Source organism: Phyllostomus hastatus, unplaced genomic scaffold (assembly GCF_019186645.2).
Source record: "Phyllostomus hastatus isolate PE091 unplaced genomic scaffold, TTU_PhHast_1.1 phas_scaffold_46, whole genome shotgun sequence".
Lineage (NCBI taxonomy): Eukaryota > Metazoa > Chordata > Mammalia > Chiroptera > Phyllostomidae > Phyllostomus > Phyllostomus hastatus.
In genome coordinates this window covers 34620067-34645967 of record NW_025334032.1, presented here as the reverse complement: position 1 = coordinate 34645967, position 25901 = coordinate 34620067, and the positions used below count along the sequence as shown (strand labels likewise).

The 25901-nt window shown below is 43.3% G+C and overlaps 1 protein-coding gene across 5 annotated transcripts in view; it reads left to right on the top strand.

Annotated features, from left to right (window-relative positions):
* The window catches only part of MTUS1 (microtubule associated scaffold protein 1), a 128915-nt gene that overhangs the window by 42492 nt on the left and 60522 nt on the right, over positions 1-25901 (top strand). For 4 of the 5 annotated variants that reach the window (XM_045821866.1, XM_045821870.1, XM_045821868.1 and 1 more), the window contains 2 exons: positions 230-425; positions 20373-20534. In XM_045821866.1, coding sequence (XP_045677822.1) covers positions 230-425; positions 20373-20534 — 358 coding nt within the window. The remainder of the gene's footprint in view (positions 1-229; positions 426-20372; positions 20535-25901) is intronic. The other variant, XM_045821869.1, reaches the window with a different exon arrangement.

Genomic DNA, 25901 nt, shown 5'->3' with positions numbered 1-25901 from the left:
GGGTCAGGAGGTGGAAGTTCAGGGGAGAGTTGACGTTATAGCCTTGACTCTGAAACCTGCCGGTGAGAAACTCTGGTTTATTAAGCAAATTCTCTCCAATAAATCCAAAAAAAATTTTTTCAAAATATACTGCACCATAGAAACAAATTGTTCGTTTCACGTAGCTAACACTGCAAGGGAATCGCTGGGGGAAGGTGTGATCTGAACTAACCTCCTATTTTCTTCACAGGGTTCTGCTTCAAAAACTGCAACCCCCGCCGGCAGGAATACACCCAAGCCCGACTCCTCCAGTCTGAGGATAAAGCCTGGCCCGAAAGCCAAAGTGGGGCCTTCTGTGTCCTGCGTGAGGCACAATAGCAGCAGCAGAAATCTCAGTTCTGATCGCACCTTATCTTACCAGAGGATCAGGCGTGTGTCCAGCTCTGGTAAGCATGCAGTAATTCAGTTGTGCCTCATAGCAGTTTATGAGTTATTCCAGTGTAAGACCAGGCGCGTCAGAAAGTGAAAGGCAGGTTTTGGTTTTAGAACTAATGCGTTCTGTCCCTGAGGCATTTAGGAAGGAAGAAAAAGAAGTCGAGAACACAGGCCCCTGTATCTGAGCCTTGTAAAGGTTGGTTGGGGAGACACATATGTGCATAAGCCCACTTATTAGCTATTCCAAAGCGCACAGAAATACACAGTCAGTCGTCTACCTGTTATATATGAATCATTTCATTTTTAAGTTAAAAAAATAGCTACGTGCTTAATAACACTTAATTATAGTTCTTACACTGTGCCCTCACCACAGTGTAAACAGACTAGGTTTCTTTATTTCTTTAATTTTACTGAAAGATGTATCAGAAATTTTCAGGGACATAGGAGTGACTAAAAAGTTGAACTTTTCTGATAGGAGCTTCTATTTCTATTGGTTTGTTATTTCAGCCATGGCAGTTTTAAAATCATATGAGGTTTATGAAATTCGAGAGCTTCACGCGTAGCTGTTGCGCATCGCACTGACTTTGGCAGGTGTCACCGGTTTCTGTGTTACACACGGAAAGGGAGAAGTCGGCCTGTCTCGCAGGGACCGAGACCAGAAGCCAGCTGGCTGTTCCAGCTGACTGGACAGCCTCTGCAGGGAACTCCCCTTATTTTATCAGGGAGCACCTTGAGCAAATTAAAGCCACGTCAGAAAGGGTTAGAAGTGAGTTCCCTTGTAAAAATAGTGACTACTAATGCCTTAAAAAAAAAAAGTGCCACGGGCATGATGTGTCCACACCCGTGAGAACGTTTCACAGACACGAGCAGAGCCAGCCGAGTCCCTGAGGCTGTCTTCACTCCCCACACCCTGGCGTGTGTGGGCTGTGTTTTCCAGTCCCGTCGCGAGCCCTCCTGTGGGAGAAGCCCACAGTGTGCGTGGCAGGGCTTTAGGGGTGACTTATTTAGATGCAGGCCGGGCATCCAGGTCCTGAGGTTCGGAGGCGCAGACCCAGGAACAGGTGTGGGCGGAGGAGGGAAGATGAGCAGCACGTCCATCGTCTGGGAGAAACACAGAGGAGAAGCTGCAGACGTTCGGAGACATGATGGTCCCTGTTTTGGGCCTGGCTGCAGCTGGGGAGCTGAGGCCTAAGGGAGATCAGAGCTTCGGTTCTTGGTGCTGCTGCTGCCGATAAGGCCCGTGGAGTTGGCCAGAGGTCGGGGAGCTCCATCCTGCTCGGATGTTAGGAGCGCCTGTGGCTTGGTGGCCTGGTGAGCCACGGCCGTGGCAGCTGGCCCGTAGTGAGTGGCCCTGTGCTCCCAGGTCACTCTGGCACAGCCAGGGAGCTACCTGGCTGTCTGTTCCCCTCCCTGGCCTGCAGCCTTAGCATCTGTGAAGTGGGAGGGCTGGAGAATGGAAGGCCCTGGCGACTTCTGTAGTCCTCTTTGTAGGGGCGCTCTGGAGCTCCCCGTGTTTTGTGAGTGGGGGCTACTGTTGGGCCACCCAATGCTCACATCCCAGAAAAGCTGAAGGGCTCATACTTTTAGGAAATGAGACCAGTACCCAGATGTACAGAGGTGGGCAGAAGTAGGTTTACACTGGTGAGTATGCAAAACAGAATGTATCCTTGTGTTATTAGTTATTTATTGTTATTTATTATTATTAACCTGCCTTTGCCCACCTATATTTTAGAAGAGGGGATTCTTTTATGTAGGTGATTGGTCTCACCAAAGAATGAATCATTTTTTTAAAAGATTTTATTTATTTTTAGAGAGAGGGGGAGGGAGGGAGAAAGAGAGGGAAGGAAGCATGGATTGTTGCCTCTTGCATGCCATCAACTGGGGACCTGGCTCACAACACAGGCATGTGCTCTGACTGGGAACTGAACAGGCAACCTTTCAGTTTACAGGCTGGCACTCAACCCACTGAGCCACACCAGCCTGGGCCAAATAATTTTTTAAAGTCCGTTTACTGAATAGTGCATAATGTCTTTCTGTAAAGAGGGAAAAGTTGGTCTGTTTAGTCTTAATGAAAAGACAGGGAAGTTTATTAAACTCTTACTAACCTGGGTAAACAAGCTTGATAACTAAGATATACATTCAGAGTTTTCAATTTGAGTTAAAACTAAATTATATTTTACTTGGTGGTTTTCCACATATAAATGGGGAAAAAAAAATATGTGACCAGAAGCTTTATGGGTGGGCGTTGAAAGACTTGACTATTATGCTGTGTTAAGTTTTCGAAAAGTTAACAGCAACTAACTTGTTTGGATGCTCGCAAGAAATTGAGAGGTGTTTGTTGTAGCGGGCAGGAAACCTAATCACCACAGAGTTGAAAGTGGAACAGAAATCAGGGAGCAGAAACAATGTGCCTTCAGAGCATTGCGAGCATGTTGCCATTTACTGTACAATGATGAGCTTGTGTGTTAGAAATGGAAACCAAATGGATATCCTCTGTGCTCATACCAAGTTACTCCGCTGAAAGGTAAGCAGCAGGAATGTTCCAGCCAGCCCGGGGTTTTCAATAAATTCTTTCAGAGAACTAAGTAGAAAGCCAGAACCGGAGTTCAAATAGCCATTGGCTTGAAGCTGTAAAGCGAGTATGAGAAAGAATTGTAACTGCGCCCAGAGGAGTGCTTCCATTTCCCCAGACCTGGAAATTTCTATAAAGCCAGACAGATGATGGGCACACCCAAAGTACCTTTGCTTCTTTGAGGCATGCGTGTGTTTTAAGCCACTCAAATAAGGTGAGATAGTGGGGAAAACTATTTCTGACGAGGGTTGTAATGCCCAGGATAGCAGCTCACTCTTATCAAATGCTTACGAGTTTGAAGCTGTCTCTCAGTCATGTCACCTGCCAGTTCATTTCACCCGCGCCATGGTTTTGTGAGGCGTGCCCCCATTTTACAGAAGAGAAAGCCTTCACTGAGGAGTTGGTTCATCCAGGTTGTGCAGCTGGGAAGGGGCAGAGGTGGGATTCAGACCAGGCCGGGGGCCCTGTCCGTGTGGTCTTCACCTTCACCTTGTTGTCTCAGGAAACACTGCCAGGGTGGCCGTGAGTTTCGGTGAATTAAAATTCCTGTGCTCAGCTGAATGGTTTGGAAACTGTGGCATTTCTCTTTTCAGGCCTAAATCTGTTTACCGCGATGTCAGTGATTTTTACATGGTTATTGCCAGTTACTGTGGCTGCGTAAGGGACTGCAGGCATGTTCGGTGTCCCGCCTGTCCCCACTCCCGGGGGCAGAACGGTTCCTAGCAGGTTGTGGATTACAGAAGTGTGTGTTCCTCCAGGCAGACGTGTAATTGCCCTCCCAGGGACCAGCCGGAGTCAGGCAGGATGACAGAGCTCGTGCAGAATACACCACCTTCCCTGAGGGCCTGTTACCCTGCCCCGGGAGGGCAGGGGCGTGTTTGTGCAGCAACCTCGGAGCATCACAGTGCGACGTGGAAGGGGCGTGGAAGGGGCCCCTGCGTGCTTCAGGACCCCGGGGGAAAAGAAGAATGCTCAGGGGCGCGCCTGTTTGCATCAGAGCCTGCAGAAAGACCTCGTGAAAGAAACAGGCTTTCGTTTTGTTCTCCAGAGAGAGAAACAACATTTCAAAAGAGTGTCCCTTTGCTTTAATTCAGTTTATTGTGGGTTAATAAGATAAATTCCTCCCAAACCAACAGTACAGCCCAAACTTGTAATGACTTGCCTGTCCTGTAGGTTTCTTTTCTTAGTGCTTTTGTAAACAGGGTTTTGTTTTTTTTTTGGTGTATATTTAGTGTTAAAGGGAATTTAAAATCTTTTCCATTTATTTTATGTCATTTTAGACTTTTTCAGGCAAGAGTTTGAGAGAGATAGCAAGCAAAAATATGGAACATTTATTCACAGGCTTGCATAAATTTAATATTAAAAACGCAAAATTATCACCTAATACTTATTCCAAACACTAACTTTAATGTGTTGCTCATAGGTGTTTCTATATTTGCATATAATTAAAACACTTCTTAAAGAATATATCTTGCCGTGGCTGGCGTAGCTCAGTGGATTGAGTGAACCAAAGTGTCGCAGGTTCGATTCCCAGTCAGGGCACATGCCTGGGTTGCAGGCCATGACCCCCAGCAACCGCATATTGATGTTTCTCTCTCTCTCTTTCTCCCTCCCTTCCCTCTCTAAAAATAAATAAATAAAATCTTTAAAAAATACTATTTATAAAAAAAAGAATATATCTTAAGGTTTTTTCCATAAAAAATAATAGTGATAACACATTTTGAGTGCTAGTGAGATGCCAAGCCCTATTCTGAAGCTTTTTATATGCCTAATTTTATTTAATTCTTATAGTTATGAAGTATAGATACTGTGATTATCCCTGCTCTACAAATGAAGAATTCGAGGTTTTGAAAGCTTCAGTGACTTGCCCCAAGTTACCCAGTCACTCACTGGTGGGGACAGGGAACGGACCAGGCAGTCTGGTCCGGGCCTCTGCCCTCAGCCTCCATCACACATGGGCGCGGTCTCGGCACCCTCCCTGGTTCCCTGAGCTCTTGAGCGCCTGGTGTACCAGGAGCGTCGAGAGCGCTGGGAAGGAGGAGTGCGCAGAGGAGACAGATTCTTGCCCTTGCAGAGCTTGAACTCTAGTAAAGTGAGTCAGAACACAAACTAGGACGTTTACTGTGCAAGGTGAAGATGAGAGATGAGGAGGAAAACAAAGTGGTGAAGGGAGTTGGGTTTTTTAAATAAGGTAGTCAAAAAGGGCCTCGAGGAGCAGGCAATGTTTGATCAGCACGTGCAGGAGGAGAAGGAGGGAAACACTTGGGTAGCAGATGGAAGGACTTTGCAGGCGGACGGAACAGCAAGTGCAAAGTCCAGGTGAGGCGGTATGGGCAGTGCCCTCGGAATACTGAGCTGCACAGCGTGTGGGCTGCGGGCTGGGGCTGGGGGTTGGGGGGAGGCCTACCGAGCAACACCTTGTAGGCACGTGGTAGACAAGCGTCTTCTCTTCTCTTCCCTACTAACGTCATCACTGTAAACTCTCGATCATTTTGCAGGCATTCCACACAATTCTTGTTGGGCAAGTAATTCTGGGGAAGACTGCCTTATGGAATGACTCAAATTATGTCATTATGCAGTCTTTCATATTTTCCCATTCAAGAAATGTTTTGCGTACTTCCCGTGTGCTGGGCAGTCAGTCAGATTCCGAGGATACAAGCATGTTTAATGCCCTTTCAGTGAGCTCAGTGGTTGGAAGGTGAGGTGAAAATGGGGTGTTTAAGCAAATCATTTGAATGCACACTCTTCACTTTTCAAACCCCAGCTGAACTGTCCTGGCCTCTGTGATACCTGGCACTTATTATTCTGCCCTGAAATTATTTTCTTACACATCTGTCTCCTACAAAACTGTGAGATTCACAAAGATGAAGTCCAGGCCTTAGTTATTTTTATATCCCTAGTGCTCAACACAGTGTACCTATTATGCAACAGGTGTTTAAGAATGTTGCCCGACTTGATCTGAGTGGCGACTTGTACGGAGTGCTGTGTGCTCACCGTCAAGGGCACACCACCGCTAACCCAGCCCGAGGGAACACCGGAGGAGAGCGGTGACGTTTGAACCGGCCTTGGAATGTTCCCATAGGAGTCTGCTAGGCAGGGGAGGTTGCTGGCATTCCCAGCGGTGCTCAGGTAGAGCTATGCGAGGGTATGGTGCGTTTGGGGAGAGTCAGCATGCCTTGGTGTGTTGGGGTAAGTGATAGGTGAGCCCCAAGGGAGGTTAAGGCAGATCAGCTCTAATAGTCTGGACCCAAACTGGTGAGAATCAGACCAGTATTTGGGAATCGAGAGCAGAGTGCAAATTAGTACAAATGTTTTGAAGGAAGAGGTAGTCTGGCAGGCACTGTTGGTGGTGAGTAGTCCTAGGTGTCTCCTCAGCTTTCTTGTCCCAGTGGCCGTGAAGCAAAATAGGTTCTTCCTGGTACAGTGTCAAGAAGAGGCAGTCAGGAGAATGACAGTTTTAGTGTAGGTCACGTTCAGTGGCGCAGACTGAAGACTGAGAAGCAGCGCAAAGGGCTGTGGGTGTGCTGGAGGTTTGAGACAGTGGAAATGTGTGCAGGGGAAGGATGCCCCTGGGAGAAGAGCAGATGAAGGCAGGAGCAACAGGGGTGGCTGATGACCAGGCAGTGCCAGCATCTGCACGGGTCCAGTGCACAGGTAACTACAGAAGGGAGCCCTGGCCGGGTGGCTCAGTTGGTTGCAGCAACCCGAAAGGTTGCAGGTTTAATTCCCAAGTAGGGCACATGCCTGGGTTGTGGGTTCAGTTCCAGCTCAGGACACATATGGAGGGTGACTGATGCATGTCTCTCTCTCTCTCTTTCTCCCTTTCTCTCCCCTTCCACTCTCCCTAAAATTAATGAACGTGTCCTCAGGTAAGGATTAAAGACAATTAACAGTAAAGAAGGGAACGCAGCAGTGTGTAGACGTAGATCCACTTGGAGATTAAAGAGGGGTTTTAAGAGCCAAGGTTCAGAGTAGCCGCTGTGGATAACAGGCCGGGCAGCTTCGTCTCTCTCAGACCTTCCAACTGACTTTCCTGTGAGTGTTGGTTTGCTTACTTTTGTAATCTTTGTAAAGGACATGAACTTGAGATGATCAATTCTGAGTTTCGATGACCTCATTGTTCAAAGCTGCTGTTCATAAACCTGAGCTTCTAATGAGCCTGGAGGCTCCCCGCATTCCTTTCTCTTTCTTATTAGGAATTCTCCGGCTGAGTGCCAGCTGAGCTCGTACACAGCCAGTCAGTACATTTGCTGATGAACAAACGGATGAAGATCCTTGTTCTTCTTTGTCTGGTAGCTCGGGACAGGAGGCAGCCCCTCTAAATGTTTGGCTTATTACACCTGTAATCATGAGACTCGAGTTCCCAGGCCTGTGACCACAGGAGTCATTCTTGTTTAGTCTCCACCTGCCGCAGCAGACATCTCTTGTGGACGCACTTGCAGGGGCAGGTGCTGACGGCATCACCACGCACACTCTGCTGCTGGCAGCGAAAGTCGTCATGAGAACCTTGCTTTATGGGATGCTCTCGCTGCTCTGTCAGATCACCGCCCTCCTAAGCCTTGCTCTGTTTTCGTTGTGACTCACTTGCACTATTATGACTTGATATTTCAAGTTCACTCTTGAATTTAAGCAAATGGCAATGGTCATGCAGAGCCCAGTTTCTTGTGCCCTGCTCGTGTGGCACTGCCTTCGCTAACTCGTGAATGTGGAGTAGCAAAGTCGGATTTCGCAATGTGGAAATGTGGAGTGTTACGGGAGTGTTATGGACTGGAAGATAATTCATTCACTTAGCAGTTCGATAGCGTGTCCTGTGCGAGTCATACTACAGACCCTTAGGAATTGTACGATGTGGTTGCTGCCCGCAAGGTGTTACCAGCTAAATATGGGAGATGATGAGTTTGCCCTTTATCACATGTTTCCTTATACTAAAAGAAAAAAAACCTGTAGGGTTTCATTAGAGAGTAGATTCCCAATACCAGTTCATTTCAATTCTTCCTTGCTGTAATATACACAATTCTAGAACATAAGGACCAGTCTTAGTTTAGTGTTGATGCTTTCTGCCATGTAATCTTTGCCGCTGAGACCCCAGAAGGAAAAATCAGAAGGATACATGTAGGTTGAAGTGTTTTTCAGGACTTGGCTGGTGCGCCAGGAGGTAGAAAGGAGGAGGCCATTAGGGTTCAGAGTTTAGAACGTAAAGACTGAGGAAGTCAGTGCACATGCATGGAAGGAATTATGGAGGAGGGCAGGAGGGCAATTCGAACACATCCACCCTGGTGTTCTGTCAGTTAACCAAAAGACAAGGTCCAGACGGTAAAAAGAAAAAAATAGTTTAGCCTTAATGTTGTCGACACCAAATGGTTTTTAACTTCATAATTTATAACTATTCCATGCTTTTCTTTCTGCATATCCTCATACACATCTGCTTACATAAATTAATGGGGACAAACCATTCCTAGTATTTTGGAGACCCCATACTTAACAGTCAGTAGGCATGTAATTAGTTGATTAAATTATCTTTTTCATTTAAAAGTTATGGTACTGCCCTGGCTGGTGTAGCTCAGTGGATTGAGTGTGGGTCTGCAAACCAAAGGGTTGCCGGTTTGATTCCCAGTCAGAGCACATGCCTGGGTTGCAGGCCAGGCCCCCAGCAGGGGGCATGTGAGAGTCAACCATGCATTGATGTTTCTCTCCCTCTCTCTCCTTCTCTAAAAATAAATAAATAAACTCTTAAAAAAATAAAAAATAAAAGGTATAGTACCTATTCTCCTCAATTCTTAAATTCTTATGTCTTCTTAGTAACATGATTTTAAATGACTGTGTTATATTTCATCATCTGAATGTGCTATGATTTACTTCTTCAGACTTTTTTAAACGTTGGGTGGTTTCCAGTATTTTTAGTACTATATTAAACAACTCTATTCAGAACTTTGTAATAAGTACATAGCTGGCCAGAGAAGTACCTCGGATACATTCCTTTTGGCAGAATCAGAGGGTGTAGCACTTTACGGCTTTTGATGCGCCTCGCCAAGCTGGCCTTCAGAAACAGCACCAGTCTGTGCTCCTGCTTGGAGTGCACAAGTGTTTCCCAACACCTATATAAAAATTCTGACATTGCTAACACTCTTGCCAAGTATTCACTCTTTAGGAAAGTACAAAATGGCATCCTATTTTAATTGGAAGATACTATAGTTTCATTTGGAATATACACAAATAATTATTGAATAAATGTAAGTTCCATGGTCAGAGTGCTAAGGGAGAGAAGTTATACTCTGGCAGGAAAGACAGACCCGTGTACACAAAAGTAAACATAGTGTGTATAGGGTGTTTGATAGTGTAGAGTTCTAAAGAGAGATGAAAAATATTAATACCAAGAAAGGGGATCTGAAATGTGGGGGGGCGCTATATGAGAGGAGAGAGAGGGGGTACAATTTTATCTCATGCAGCCAGGGATAGGTGGCTTTTGAGTCAAAGGTCAAGGGAGCCAGCTGTGTGAACATGTGGAACATGTGAACATGTGAACAGCCATACCAGCCTCAGTGGGAAGACCCCGAGGTCGAGGCTGACTTGTATGGGCTGGGAAGAGCAAGGGCTGGGGGAAGGAAAAGTGAAACGAGAGGTTTGACAGGCCTCTGAGAGCCAGAGCAGGTACAGTCTCGAAAGTCAGAAGGACTTGGGCTTTTAACCACAGCGACTTACATTTTAACAGGATCACTCAGACAGCGGAGTGGAGAATACACTGAGTCGGGGCGAGCACAGGATCAGGGAGGAGGCACTGCTGCAAATGTGGCAGGAGACCCTGGCTTCTTTGACCAGGGTTGAGGCAGTGGGGGTGGCCAGATTCCAGATACACGTGTTGAAGGTGAAGCCCACAGGATTTGCCTGGACGAGAGGTGAGGGGTGAGAGCAGCAGAGAGGAGTCAGAGACGACTCTACATGTTCTGCTGTGAGCAGCGGAAAGACAGTGTTGCCGTTTACTGAGATGGGGATGGATGGTGGAGGCACGTGTTGGAAGGTGGACATCAGCAACTCAGTTACAGAGACAGTAAGTCGTGTAATGGATATAGAAGTGAAGGTGTACAGTAGAAAGTTGGATAGGCAGGTCTAGGGTACGTAGGAGAAATCTGGTCTAGGGATATAAATTTGGGACTCATCAACTTTTAGATGGCATTTAAAGCCACTAGATGGATGACATCGCCAGAGTTAGTGTAGAAAGGGAACACATCAAGAGCACCCCTGGGGACCTCCCTCAAGCCCTACAAGGGCCCTGTGGGGTACTCCTACGCTTTAAAGGGCCAGGGAGAGAGGAAGAATTACAAAGGAGACAAGGAAGAGCAGCCAGGAAGGGAGGAGGGAAGGCAGTCGGAAGTGGTGTTCTGGGGGCCAAGGAAAGTGCGTGTTTCAAGGGGAAAGAAGAAACCAGCTGCACCGAATGCTGTTGACAGGGGAATGGCTGGTTAAGAACTATTTTTTTATTTCATTTTTCAATTACAGTTGACATTCATAGTTTCAAGTATACAGCATAGTGATTAGACAATAATATACTTTACAAAGTGTTCCCCCTGGTATTTCCAGTACCCACCTGGCACCATGCATAGTCACTACAATATTGTTAACTATATTCCCTGTGCTGTGCTTTACATCGCCCTTTTCATCCTGCTCCCAGTCCACCTCCCCTCCAACAACCATCAGTCTGCTCTCTGGGTCTTCGAGTCTGTTTCTGTTTTTGCTTGTTTATTTTGTTCTTTAGATTCCACACATAGGTGAAATCATATGGTAGTTGTCTTTCTCTGTCTGACTTATTTTACTTAGCATAATACTGCCTAGGTCCGTCCATGGCATCACCCATGGGAAGATTTCATTAAAGACACAATGTGGTGTAAAGCCAGAAGGTCGTGTGTTTATGTAACAGGAAGTCTTAGAGGTAGGCACTTCCAGATTTGCTGGTTCAATAATGCCATCTTTCGGTCCTTCCACTCCTCCTGCCCCAGCGTGCTGCTTGTGTCAGTGACATTTCAGTTAAAATATGGTCGCCGAGAGTTCCAGGTGTTAAGTCCTCCTGCTGCTGCACACAAAGGCTGGAAGTGATGGACAGCGGCCCAGATAAGAGCTTCTTCCTGGCATGCCTGTCCACATTTATGGGGGCGGGGGATTGCTCGGCACCCAGCCCCCCAGTGCCCGTCTCTCCCAGCCCTGTCGGTACAGATGTGGTCACACGGTCACCCCCGACTAGCAGAAAGGTTGGGAGCACAAGTCTTTGGCTTTTTAAACCTTTCTGTAGAATGCGAGCGATGGAAATGGGGATTGGGAATGGCAGTTGGGGAGCCAGCGAAGACGTTAGATACAATCAGGTTAAATTTTTCTTAAGTCTTGGCTATTTGTATTTACCCTTGGGCTTAGAGCTTTTGCTCACTTATATTTTGGGACATGTGATTCTTTTTTGTTGGCTTGACCTTGTCTGTTGCCCTTTGTCCTATATCTTACTCTATGCCTTTTTATTTTGTATATGGTGTTATTTTTTTAAATTTTGCATTTTTACATTGTCAAATACATCTTTTACTTTACTATTTCCTTTGTGTTTGTGCTTTACAAGACCTTCTCTTCTAAAAAGAAAGATTGATCTATATTTAATTATTATGGTAAATTTATATGGTTTTGTTTTAACCCCTCATTAGCTCAATATTTTTTTTTGATGGTTTGAACTGGCAGTTAATATTTAAATGTCACTTACTAGGTGCCAGGTGCTGTTCTAAGCATTTTAAAAAGGCAAACTCATTTAACTCTTCCGAGATCCCGTGACGGTAAGTACCACTCTGATCGCTCACCCCCATTCCTCCGTATGAGGAAACAGAGGTTCAGGGGGGTGGAAGAGCCTGTTCACAGCCAGTGCGCAGTGGGCCCTGGTGTTAGAGTTTTGACTGTGCATCGCTGTACCATGCTGCCTCTCCAATTTTAACTTTTTAAAATTCAAATATTTAATACCTCAAATGTCTACACTGGTTTGAAATACCTCCCTTATCCTGTTCTGAATTTTTATATTTCTGGGACTTATATACCAGTTTACTAGTCCGTCAGTATAGATTTATGTTAGTAGTAAACTTTTACTCTTTTATAATATCCTGTGATGACTAGTAGCACAAGTTCTTTCACCTAATTTTTAAACTTTTTTTTTACTGTGGTAAGATATACATTACATAAAATTTACCATTTTAACCTTTTTTAAGTGTCCAGTTCAGTGGTATTTAAGTAAATTCATGTTGCTGTGCAAGCATTACCACTGTTGCATCTCTAGAACTTCTCATCTTCCCAACTGAATCTCTTTACCCATCAAACCCTAGCTCCCCATTCTCTCTTTCAGCCCCTGACAACCACAGTTCTTTCTTTCTCCATGACTTTGACTGCTCTAGGAACATCATATAAGAAGAACCGTGCAATGTTTTTCCTTTCGTAATTGGCATATTTCACTAACTATAATAATATCTTCAAGGTTCATTCCTCATTGTAGTATGTGTCAGAATTTCCTTGCCTTTTAAGGCTGATTATAATTTCATTGTATGACCCTGGCCCGTGTGGCTCAGTTGGATGGAGCATCATCCTCTAAACAGACAAGTCTGGGGTTTGAGCTTGGGTCAGGACACATGCCTGGGTTGCGAGTTTGGTCTCTGATTGTTCAGGGCACACAGGGAGGCATCTGAGTGATGTTTCCTCTGGCATTGATGTTTCTTTCTCTTTCCCCCTCCCTGCCACTAGCCCCCCCCCCCCCACATCCCTTCCCCTCTCTCTAAAATCAGTAAGCATGTCCTCAGGTGAGGACTAAAAAAGTTTATTGTATGCATGTGCCACCATTTGTGTATCTGTTCACGTGTCAGTGAGCATTTGGGTCGCCTCCCCATTTTGGCTGCTGTGAATGATACTGTGAAATGTAGATACACAGATATCTCTTGAGGATCCTGCTTGCGCTTCTGGATTTATACCTGAAGGGGACTTGCTGGGTCACATGGTAGTTCTAGTTTTGATTTTTTGAGGAACCACCCTCCCATTTTTCATGGACTCAGACCATTTTACTTTTCTATCAGCAAAGCACAGTTTCAATTTTTCCAAATCCTCACGGATACGTGTTACTTTCTGTCTTGTTTTTGTAATAGCCATCCCGATAGGTGTGATGTGCTTGTGGTTTGCACTCCCCTGATGACTAATGGTGCTGAGCATCTTTTCATGCGCTTGTTGGCCATCGTATATCCCCTTAGGAGAAAAAGGTCTATTCAGGTCTTTTGCCCATTTAAAAAATCAGATTTTTTTATTGTTGTTGAGTTGTAGTCTTTCTGATTATTTTTATGTTCCAGAAAATTTTGGCCACTCTGACTTATTATGGACTAATTTAAGGCATTTAAAAAAATTCTCCCTGTGTCTATAAATAAGAAATGCTTTTAAATGAGAAGGGAGCTTTTTGCAAAAGGACAAAATGTTCTTTTATGAAATGTACTAGGAAATGACTTGCTCTCTGAATTTTATTAGGATTTTTATGGGTAATTTTTATTAAAAGATTCTTTTAAAAAATTCTTCCAATTCTCCCTTTCAAAACAACCACATGTAGATTCCGAGTGGAATAGCATTCAACTGATACATTAATTCAGGGAAGAATTAAACCTGTAGGTTCACTTACTCAAAACTTTTATGTTCTTCATTGTTATAATTTCTTCATAATACTAGCACTTTTGATATTTTATTCATAGAAATAGTGTGTGTGTTGCACTTTTGATACTACTTGGTGTGGATTACTACTTGGTGTTGCTAAAGCAAAGGATCTTTTTTCAGTTTTTCCTGGTACATGGGAAAACTGTTGTATATTATATATTTTATAAGCATAGTATCAGGTTTATTTAAATAGTTGTTAGACAATACTATGCTACCATTGAAGAGAAAACTGTTAACATCTACGTTAGTGCTAATGAGAGAATTTGGTCCTTTTAGATTGAGAGTGAATATGCAGCACAATTTTGAGTATGTATTATTTATTTCTTCCATAAGTTATTGTTGATTTTTTATCCCTTTAGGTAGCCTCAGTTTAATTTATTATAGTAATTCCTAGTTACTGTAGATAATTATGCACAAGGTTACCTTCTCTATATAGTTGTGTTTAAAGAAGCCCACTTATAATTAAAGCTATAAACATATTCTCATTTTCTTCTGTAGTTTAACTGTATCTGTTTATTTGGCATTTTTTTGTCCTGCTTCTAGTAGTTTATGGCCCTGCCACTTGCATAGTTATTAATATTTATTAGACTTCTATAACAATGTAATTTATATTTTAAACTATATAGGTCAGTAATATATGGATGACCTATATACTAATAGGTATACACTATTAGTGAACATTCATATATTACTGACCTCAGCAATCGCCTTTTCACTGTCCACTGCCTCTAGCCCTGCCAGGTCCGTCAGCCTCCTAAGTTGTTTCCCTGATTTCGAGCTCTTCCCTTCAGTCAGTTCTGCACACTGCTGCCACACGGTCAAGTTCTGGTGCAGATGCTAGGAAATCTGCAGTGCTGCAACCTCTCTGTCTTCCCTCCTTACCCCAACGCCAACCGGGAAGGTCTAAAGTTTTTAGCCTGGAAGTCTAAAAGACTTCTTCAGACTCTTCTAAAAGACTCTTCTGAAACACTCTTCTAAAAGAGCCATCTTCAGTTATCTAATGCCAACTGCAAACTGTCCTCCTGTCCAGTCTCATTTTCTGTTTCTTCCCCAAGACACCTGTGCTCCTACTAAGTGATGCAAATCACAGAACAAATATTTCAGTGTGAAGAGAGGCAATGTGTTTGCTAGTCTATCATTTTTACTGAAAATTTTTGGTAGTGATTTCTATAGTAAGATGTCGGGTGTTTCTAGCACCCTATACATTTGTGCTTTGCTATTACTTGCAATTATCTTACTATTGTGCAGATTTTTATAAAGATAATCTGTGTCTTCTAGTACAGGTAATAGAAGTGCCAGTTTTTAAAAAACGGTAATTAAAACATCTTCAAAACCCATGAATTATACTAAATATAAAAAAGCAGCAAGTCATTTTTTTCAGTGCTGAACAGCCTCGTGAAAAATGCACTAATGCTGAATTCATTCTTGTCTTGCTGAGGGTTCCGAGACGAGAACCTGCTTTGACTGGTAGGTGTTTCTGTGGTTTTGGAACCCTCTCACATTACCGTGTGTTTTGTGGGCCGTGTGGGACCCACCCTCTTTCCCAGGCCTTTCCTTAAAGAGTGGAGGAGGCCAAAAGGAGAATGCCGATGAAGTTCCTGGGATCTTTCTCCCGGAGAAGGAGTCATTTGTAAGCGTCAGAACAAAGGGGTTCCATTTAGAAGTTCATTCTTTAGCTTTAGTTTCTAGTCCTAGGAAACATGCCATTATAGTACCATAAAGAATTTTCCAGAAGTGAAGTGGCTATTGTCATCATAGTCACATACTGTAAAAACATCAGTTTGAGTTACTGGTTTTTTAAGACTTTTTTTCCCCCTAGTAAAATGAAAAGAATTAAAAAAATACCTAATGCTTACAGATGCGTGGGAACAGAAATAATTATTAGAGTCTACTTACTTTAATTATTCATCCAATTTATGCTTCCTTGTTTTCTTTATCTGTTTTGTCTCGAGTATCTTTATTTGATTAAATATTTAATCCCATGGCTTTAATAATATCTCTTCGTTTGTATTATAAAAGAATGCTGCTTGTGGCGAGAGAATTCACATGGAGGAACGTGTCAGCACAGGAAGTGTGGAGGGGACAGTGCCCATTCCTGCTTCTTCCCTTCTCTTTGCCTCCATCTCCCAGTAGACTGTGTCCCATGAGAGATAAAACTCTGGTATATTCTTCTGGACATTTTCAATATATAGCTAAGTGTAAACTTATAAAATAGGACAATATTAATAGTATATTGTTTTCGCTGAATAAAGCTTTCTGTTGGGTTTTTTGTTTTGTAAGATATTTCTTAAAGATTTTTTTGGGGGGCCGAGTACTGTCCATTTAATTGGATTTTCCAAGGTGGTTGTCTGAGTAGTTTGCTTGTTTGATGAAGGCATGTTTCAAACCCAGGGGGCTCTCTGTGTTGCCATGTAAGGCAAAAAGTGAATGTTACTCATCCCATATTTTCCCTGGACAAGAGATGGTCATGATGATAGAATCAAATCAGTTCTCTATATGTGAGTTTATGCTAAAGGCATGGACTTAAACCACTGAAGTAGATCTTAACCTTTGTGGGTCACGTCTGGGATAAATTACATGATGTGAAGTAAGCTGATAGACATCACCTTCTCAGGCCTGTCCATCAGAGCAGTCCTGTGTTGACTTCATCATTTTAGGGTCTGGTGCTCGGGTTGCTCACAGTCTCTCAGCCCAGTATGGACAGGACTTACCTTACTGTTGTTCACAATGTCCATGTCTTACTGCTGCCGTATGTGAAGTCTGCTTACAGGTGCTTTACAACGTGGCCACTAAGGTCAATGTTAGGGCTGTTGGTGAAACAGTTCCACACCTTGCCGTAGCCCCAGTGTTTTCATTGTTGTACCCTTACAGCACCCTTCTGGTGAGAGGAGGTGGTGCTCCAGGCAGCCTCTGCACTTGGTACCTCTTCCCGTGACCGTGACCTTGATGCTTCAGTTCTGGGACACAGTAGGGGGAACTGGGCCGGTGGAAGTGGCCTATATTCCAGGCCTCAGTGTCACTGGTTAGGTATGTGACCCCACTAGGCCATTTCAGTGCCTCAGTAGTTTTCTCATCTATAAACTGGGGATAGTAATAGTAATGCACTGTTAGGATTATTCTGAGTTTCAAGGGGCTCATCCTTTGGTAAAGTCGGCTTTATTCAGTATGCTCCTGACGCAATGGTCAGAAGAAGCAATGGTAGAGCGGGCAAGACTTGGCTGGGACTGCAAATTGCCATTCAGTGGGGGTGCACGGTGTGGGAGGGGCGACAGTGTGACTTGGCGGGCCAGAGGAGGATCGCTGGGCTTGAGGGAAAGCTTGTTTCTGGTGGCAGCGTGTGTGCTGGGTTCTAAGGGGGCACTGGTCTGTAGCAACCCTGAGGCACGCTGAGGAATGCCTGTAGACCCACGATGCCGTCAGAAACAGTGCTGTGAAACGCCCCTTTCTGAGAAATAAGTTGGTGTTCCAAACTTGTTCAGTCTTGGTTGCATGTGGCAGTGGCCCAAAAATTTTCATCTGTAACTTGCCCAGCCTTGTTCATTGGTTTCGATGATGATGACTCATCAGAATGGTTTGCTGAAAGGGTAGCAATTTGGTGAATTTATATATAAAAAAAATCTGTGTTTCTATACCTCCCAAAAGCAAGTAAAACTTGTGGCTAACTGTACATTGAAAAATCTTATGGATATTTGAATATCTAATATGTGCTAATTATAATAAGGAATGTAAAGAAAAATGTCTCCTTTTATTTAGCTAATAGACTGAAGAGTCTGTTAATATTAATGAAGGACAAATAAACTTGGTTAAGTTTTAAAGCTTTAATGTAGATGAGAGAAGACAATATAATTTCAAAATTTTTTTACTCTTGCCTTTAAAAGAAATTTTAATAGCTTTATTACTATCATCATTTTAATTCCGTGTTTATTTTTTCCACTTGAGATATAATTGAGATATAATTGAGATATAATTGACAGATAAAGTTGGAAGATATATAAAGCGTATATTGTGGTGGTTGTATGTATTTGTATATTATGAAAGGTATGTATATATTGAATTAACACATCTACCTCACATATTTATCTTTTTTTGTGTGAGAACATTGAAGTTCTGCTCTCTTAGCATATTTCAATGATATAATACAGTGTTATCACCTACAGTCACCAAGTTTTACATTAGTGCCTCAGACCTTATGCATCTAATAGCTAACAGTTTGTGCCTTTTACCTACCTCTCCCTATTTCCCCCACCTTTCTCTTGGCCTGAAAAGAAAAATTAATTAATTCAGCAAACATTTTTTCAGTCTCAGTCTATGCTATACACTTTGCTAGGCCCCGAGGGACAGAATGGGATAAGGACCTCTTCCTGTTCTCAGGGACCGTAGAGGCCAGTCCAGAGACACATTGAAACAGATGCTGGGACAGAAGCAAGAATCAGTAGGAGCGTAAAGGGAGGTGTGGTCCATTGCACACAGAGGAGGGTGTCTCGGAAGGAAAGGCTTTTACAAAGAGGCCCCGATTCTTGACAGTGCTTCTCATACTTCGTGTGTATTCACATCACCTGGAGATCTTGTTAAACTGGAGATTATGATGCATGGGTCCGGGGCGGGGCTGCAAAAGAGTGGCAACAATTTAAAAGAACCTGCTGTTGGCTTTGTATTCAGCAGACAGGATGGAGGACTAGAATCGGGGTGCCCAGGCTTTTGGCGTCTCTCGGCCACACATTCAATACACTGCGACATGTAATCACAAAAAAAAAAATCTCATGATGTTTTAAGTAAATTGAGGATTTTGGGTTGGGCCTCATTTGTAGCCACCCTAGGCCACATGCGGCCCGCAGGCCACAGGTTGGACCCTGCTGGCAGATGGACAGTGGGCCATTTCCCTCACAAAGACGGGCACAGCAGAGACTAGAGGGATGAGGGCACAGCAAAGCACGAGAGGGAAGAAGTTGGTAGGCGTCACCACTATGACTGCCTTTTATGCCTTTAAAATTAAACATCTGTTGAGAAGATTGAAAGCAATATCCTGTAGGTAATGGGGAAGTGGAGACTTGTAGACTGGGTCATGAACTTGGTGCTCACGTTCAGGAGATCTGTGTGAGGGAGTTGGGCAGGAGAGAAGGCCAGCACTTAAGGTGCCTAACAAGTGGTTTGGCAAAAATAAGGGAGGGGGGAGGATTGAGTGTTTGTAAGGGTTGGATTGAGACGAAGACCTCTTTGAAAAGAAATGGTGTTCCTCCGCACTAGAATAGTAACATCCTGGTGTCAGAAAGAAAAGTAGGGCGACTGGAGCAGAATGCACACCTATATAAAAGGATAGCACAGGAGCGAGGCTAGAGACTGGTGGAACTTTAATATGGGTGAGTTCACATGTCAGGCCTAAGGAAATTAAGCTCCTTTTTCTCTATTAAAGTGAGATTTTTGTAGGTGAAACCAGTGGGACAAAGCAATGAGTGTTATTTCCTGGACAAATTACTCACTATGGTGCCTTTAGTAATATGTGACACTATCATTTCCATCTAAGGTCTTTTCACTTCTGCGGGAAACAAAGACGACTCCAGTGTTTTGAGGTTGGGGAAAAAGGAAAACTAGACTTAAAATTAGCATACACAGGTAGGAGGTTATCTAACTGTCCAGGTTGAAACATTCAGCGTGGAAGTGCAAGTGGCCTTGGGGTTCAGAAGGAAGATAGGGCTGCAGGTGAGCGTTTGAGATTAATCCACACAGGGCAGGGTTAAAGTGAACAAAACAGACTCTGTAAGAGAGATGGGGATAAAGAACGTTGAGTAAAGGCTTGAACTTGGGAAGTGCCCACATTCAAGCAGCCAGTGTGAGGGAGTGTGATTTCAGAGATGCCAGAAAATGTGAAGCGTGTATATGTTGATAGATGGGAACACTTTTGCTGCAAGAAAGACTTAGAAGTTCAAGTGGTGATCATTTAAGTTTGGAAAATAAGGAGTCGGGATGAAAAAATAAGAGGAGCCCTGGCCACATAGCTCAGTTGGTTAGAGCATTGTCCTGGTACACTAAGGTTTCGGGTTCAATCCCTGGTCAGAACACATACAGGAATCAACCAATAAATGCATAAATAAGTGAAACAACAATCCCAAAGTCCTCTCTCTGTCTCTCTCTCTCTCTCAAAAAGACAAGGAAAAAAGAATACTGCTAATATAGCACCACCTGGTGGTTAGACGTAAGGCATTTTTTTAATGAAGTGTTTTGTTTTTAAGTCTAATTGATTTTTTCCCTTCCTGTTTGGTTGTTTTAAATGTTTTGTCTATTTTAAAAAACATGGTAGCCTAGTGCATGAATGGACTTGTTTGTTTACTTCTCAGTCAACAGTGTGGGGGAGAGAAGTCACATCAGTTTGCTTATTCTTTGATTTCAGCTTTGCCAAAAGCTCGTGTCAAAAGCTCATGGCCCTTTCCGATCTGTCACTGTATCACAGAAGGCATGAGTTAGTTACTCAAGGCTACCTGGTGACAGCCACCCTGCGTGCCTCGCCATCATCTCTGCTCTTGTGCTTCTGCTATGTCCAAAATAGATAAGTCTGGGTGAAGTCTTCATCCGACGTTCTAGGATTCTGAAGATTCATTTTTTATTTTCGCTCAGTTCTTAGTGTAGGAGTTTGAGTTTACAAGCTTACAATTTTTGAAATAAATAGCAGTAGAACTTTTTTTTTTTAACCCTCAAGGAAAACCTGCGTCTCTGAAAACTACACAGCCATCTTGGGTGAGTGTGCCTAGACCACTTCCTAAATCCAACGCATCCTTGAAGAGTTCTGCGCTCCGGCGGACGGGAAGCCCCTCCTCTGCGGCCAGCACCCACAGCGATCTGAACACGTACAGCAATAATTGTGAGTCGGTCGTCTGTCAGCCTTTGGGGGTTGTTGCAACTGTGGTTGTACGAAAACTAGCGTACCGCTTGTCATTATCAGAATTTTCGATTCTGTGATTTATGGGAACGTATGTATACTGTTTCTTCCTCTCCCTGCTTTTTTTTTTTTTGCTTTTTGCTCTGAAAGTTTGGCTGGAAAAATATTCTTTCAATGAAACTCTTTTGAAGAATGTGCAGTCATCTGAATGTGCAAACACTGAAATATTTGTGTAAAAGGACTTTTTTTTTACATGAAGAATTCTAAAGCATGTCATTTGAAATGGGAGTGTTTTTCAGTTTAAGGAAAGGACACAATCTAGGGCCATTGGAACTCAACTGGAAATCAGAAAAAATGATAACTTTAGTTCCATTTATTTTATAAAAAGACAAAATTTTGTAGATATGTGTCTTATAGTTCCTGGATGCTAGATTCAGTGTAATATGACTAGCATATTGTAAATTCAAGCCTAATGTTAAATAATTTGAAATCAGAAGATTATTTTAAAAGTTGCCTGTTACTGTGAATTCTGTGTGTAAAATGGGTGAATTAATTGAGCTCTCCCTTTCCTCCAAAAGACGTATTTGGTCTTAGTATTTACTTGCTCCTTTCCTTTTAAATCTGCTCACAAAATCAGGTAATTTGAACACTTTCGGAGTGCCTGCCGTGTCCAAGCATCATGACAGATGGAGTGAGAAATACAGGTTATGAGAGAAATGATCCTTACCTAAAAGGGAGTTGAGAAGAAAGAAGCTGTTCACACGGATAACAAGAATACCAGACAAAACAAGACATAAGGGTGTGTGGGGGGAGGGGAGTTCTCTCTGCCTCGAGGAGGGGCCCATTTCTTCTTTCTGGTGAGGGGACGCGGACCAAGTGGACTCGTGGTTGTTGCACCTTTGGAGTGTGGCGCGCTGTCGCAGGGTTACCATACATTATTTCACTTTTTTTTCCTCTCAAGTAACTTCTGCTGTTACTGATTTCATATATAAGACAGTTCAGGCCCAGGAGGTTGTCACTGGCCCCAGGGCACTCAGCCAGTATGTGAACAGAATTGAGAATGAATCTCTGGAAGATGGGGCGTTGGAGTAATGAGCACGTTTCTGAGAGCTCCCAGCAGCAGTGGCTGGTCCCATAACACGTAGCTGGATGCCAGAGCTGTAGGAAGAAGACTGGGTTATGCTGCTTCAAATGAAACAAGATTATTATCCGTTTATTGCCTGGATTTTGAAGGGGTGGCATAAAATCAGAGGGGTTTGCATGGAACAGATAATCCTTGATGAATTTGGAAAGGTGGTTCACACTCGTGGCTTTCTCTGTGTGCAGTGGGAATTTTAGAATCAAACCGCCAGAACTGCCTCCCCAGGGGCTCCCCAAGGGCTGTGTGGGCACAGAATTTGTGACGCTGGCAGCAGACACGCTCTGTAGTACCACTCCCAGCCTCTCCCATTGACAGCCCTGCCGCCTTGGCCGCCGTCACAGTGCCGTGTCTGACACTCCTAAGGAGGTTATAAAATGCTTTTGTCTGTCCCTTTTTGTCTTCTAACAAAGGGGTTTACCCTCTCCCCACAGAGCCTGTCTAGCGGCGATGTGTCCCTGCTGCAGATGAAGCATTCAAATCCACGCGTTTCTTTCTCAGTTTGATTTGCGAGCTGGTCTAATCTGTTTTGTGTGGTGCCTTGGAGCTTACAGATTTTTCTCCCCCTGCATGCTCATTCACTAAGAGCAAGCATGAAGGATATGGGCGTGAACATGGCTGCAGTTTTTCCTGCTTAAGCTTGCCTTGACGCTTTTAGATGACTGTGCCAGGAGGATTTCGCAGCTGTACAGAAACGGATATTTCCGCGAACATATTGATCAATTCTACACTCACCCCGCCGGCTGGCTCAGAGAAGCACTATGATGCTACCTTGTTGACACTGCTGGTCCTGGGGTCCTACAGCCTTTGTGTGGGTCCTTTGTTAGCCACGCTTACTGGGAGCAGAAGTACGTCGGTGATTTCTGGTTTGATTCTTTTCTTTGTGAGCATGCTCTTAATTTTACTCACTAAACTGAGTTGGCAGCTTTTGATTGCTATTTTTTTGTAACTTGTAATTTGTGTTATTTGTAGTATTTCTTGGACAGATTTTAAGTTTGAATGATTCTACATAGAATCAATCTTATTTTATATTTTATGTGTTTCAGAACTCAGTATAACTCAGCATTGTTGATGTTCTTGGCACATGAAATTACTTCATTATCAAAGATTGTTTGATGGCCTCATTTCTGATTAAATAGTATTTTGTGTGTATGTAGCTTATAGTTATATGAGTATAGAAACATACTTTCCTAGAATTAAAATGAAAACATCACTTGCTTGTTTTACTCATTATATCCAAAAATATAAAGATGTGTACTTTTTTAGAAATACCTTAAAACATGAAAAATCATTTTGAGCTGAAAATTTTCTCCTTCTGATAGGGCTGGGTCACATTAGCAAATAATCTTTTCATCAGTATTTCGATACATATTGGGCTGAGCATTCGACCCTTTTTAAAGAACATCTCCTTGCTTTGTCTGCTCATTTCTCTGTGATGTGATAATGCTAGAGGCATCATTTAGGAACTTCTGAGATTGCATAGTGCTGTTGTAAAATTAGCATACGGATCTTGGTGCTTTGAGATTCCATGGAAGTAACAGGACCAAATTTTAAAGTGACTGAATCAAGATGTATAAGACAATAAATCTCTGTCATTTAGGGGTTTGAGCAGGGGTTTTTTGCTTGTGTTCTTTTAAGCATAGAAAAATGTAATGTTATGATATTAATTTTTCTTTTAGGCATTAGCATGAAACATTGCAAATGTGGGCATTTATAGAGGTTGACTGTTATAAGCTCTTCCAGAATCAGATACCTGAAGTCCAGTTTTTAAGATCATTGGATAAAAATAAATGATGTATTGTAGGTCTTGAATAGAGTTGAAGGTTTGAGGCCATTGTTCCAATGCAGAAAGAAGCTTTGGAAAGTATATGATTTCATAACTTTAGCAAATATGAAGTCCAAGGGCTTCCCTTTCCTTCCATTTTGGCCACAAAAACACATTTATTTTTGAGAGACAGATAGTGGGAAGAAATATAAGAGATGTACACCAAAGCTATTTGCAGCCCCTTGGAAATAAGAGAGCAGAAGAAGGCTCACTAAAGAAATGGGACATTCTTTTCCTTCACCTTCATGGCCAGCCCCCGGTGTATTATGTTTAAAGGTTCATTCAACTCAGACTCCTAGTTTTCTTGTTAACTCATGAGAAGTTGGACAACCATTCACTCTCTTAGCCTCAGGATTCTCACCTGGTGCATGGGAGGGGCGGACTAGATCATCTTCAAAATCCATGCAGCAGCAAAAGCGTCTGACCACTTTTCTTTTCATCCTCACTCCAAAATGGCGCCTAATAGTTTGGGAGGAGGGTGCTCGGGGCTGTTGAAGGGATGAAGCTGACAGCGAGAAGGGTTAGTCTTGTTTACCCTCAGTCGCTTCCTCCTCGCAGGATGGCAAGTGGGTATTGTCTCACTCGCCAGCACTGGTCAGTTGCTAAGGATCACCTGGAGTACAGTGCTGAAAAATTTTCCAGGTTCAGAGCAAAATCTGGGTTTGACTGGTGATGTCTGCAGGGGTGAGGAAGGGCTGACAGACAGGCCATGGACACTCTGGTCCTGTATTGCAGACACACTTTGTGCTTGTGTATGTCTAAACAGACTATTTGGTGTGAAAATACTATTATCCAGACTGGTGTTGATTTTATTTGCATCCTTCTAACATTTTTCTAGGGTATGTGTAAGACATTCTTGTTATGACAAAGCCAAGTGATTTTGCCTTTGGAATGTGAAAGCTTAGACTTAGTGACTTGATTTCGAGCCAGGTGAGCAGATGATCTGGCACAGTGGGGAGTTTTAAGCTGATTCACACACACAAAAAATTCAGGAAATGAGCAGAATGTTGGCTCTGTGTGTACATACATGCTTTAATAAGCAAAACAAATACTCATGTTAGCTAGATGCTAAAACGTAGTATGAGATAAAAGTCTGGAATGATGAGAAGCCCTTCTCTAAGAGGAAAATCATTGCTTCTGCTTCGGCTTCTCTGAGGATATCTCTTCATCTCCTCTTTACTCAGTCGTCTCCCTCCCTCTCCTTTTCCCACTTGAACTAGGTTTTGACCATGAGGAAATGGAAACTAAGGATTCCAGAGAACCTAGTATTCTGGCATAACTGAGACAGCTAGGAACAGGAGCAGTTTCAGACTGTGTGGTAGAGCTGGCTAAGACCTAGGTGAGCACATGTGGAATTTCACCCATTGACTCCACAGACCCGCTGTCACTGAGTGGCCGGAGTCCCCTGGGGCACTGTGTTTTGGAGAATTCTGAGGATGCGTTTGGTCTCAGTGGGACCGAGTACCATAATGAGTGAGTGGGGGCCGTGACAGCTGAGGTTCCGTTCCCACACCTGCTGTTCCATCCCGCTCATTCCACGCAGAGAGGCGAAAAGATTCAGCACAGCCGGGTACTGGCCAAGTCAGGACCACAGCTCACTTATTAGAGATTCCACCATTAGGTGAAATAATTATGCTTCTCTTACTATACTGGAACTTCTGCTGAGCAATGTCTTATAGTAACTCAGGACAAGAGAAAATTTAGATACCATCTGGAAACCAACCAGCTGCCACAGAAGGAACTGAAATGGGGGCAAGAGAAAAACTTAAATGGCATCATGCCTCACAGTGAAGGGCACCTGGGTGTACTCGGGTAGGCCAGCTCAGGGGACAGTGTTCAGGGAACCGAGGGTACACCGTGTCGGCGTTGGTCACAGAGAGTGTGCAGCTCCGCACAGTTTGTGCCCGCCATTAGTAAAATGGGGAAGAGTGAAGGGGGAAGTGTACCATAGATGATCAAAGAGAGAGTGTGTGCGTGTATGTATATACATATATGATATATATGTTACATATAAGTATAAACATATGTGCATGTTTGAATCTAAGAAATTTTATCCTTAAAATATGGATTTTGACTCTTAAATGTTATCAAAGTTGATGGTAGATCTGGTGCTGCATCTAGTGATCAGTATAACAATATTAAACCTACAGGGTGACAATGAGACAGCTTATTTTTAGGGGAACTCCTGTTCTGTGTGTGACAGAGTCCCAAGGGACAGGAGCATTGTCCCTCATGAGATATGTGTCTTCTGCTTTAGAGAGAAATTCTTTTATTGAGTTATTTGGAAACTAAAGGTCTTTGTGTTTAAAGCTTAGTAATGAAAAGTGTGAATGCAGGACCACACGAATTTATATTAGGTATGTAAATTAAACTCAGTCCAACTTTT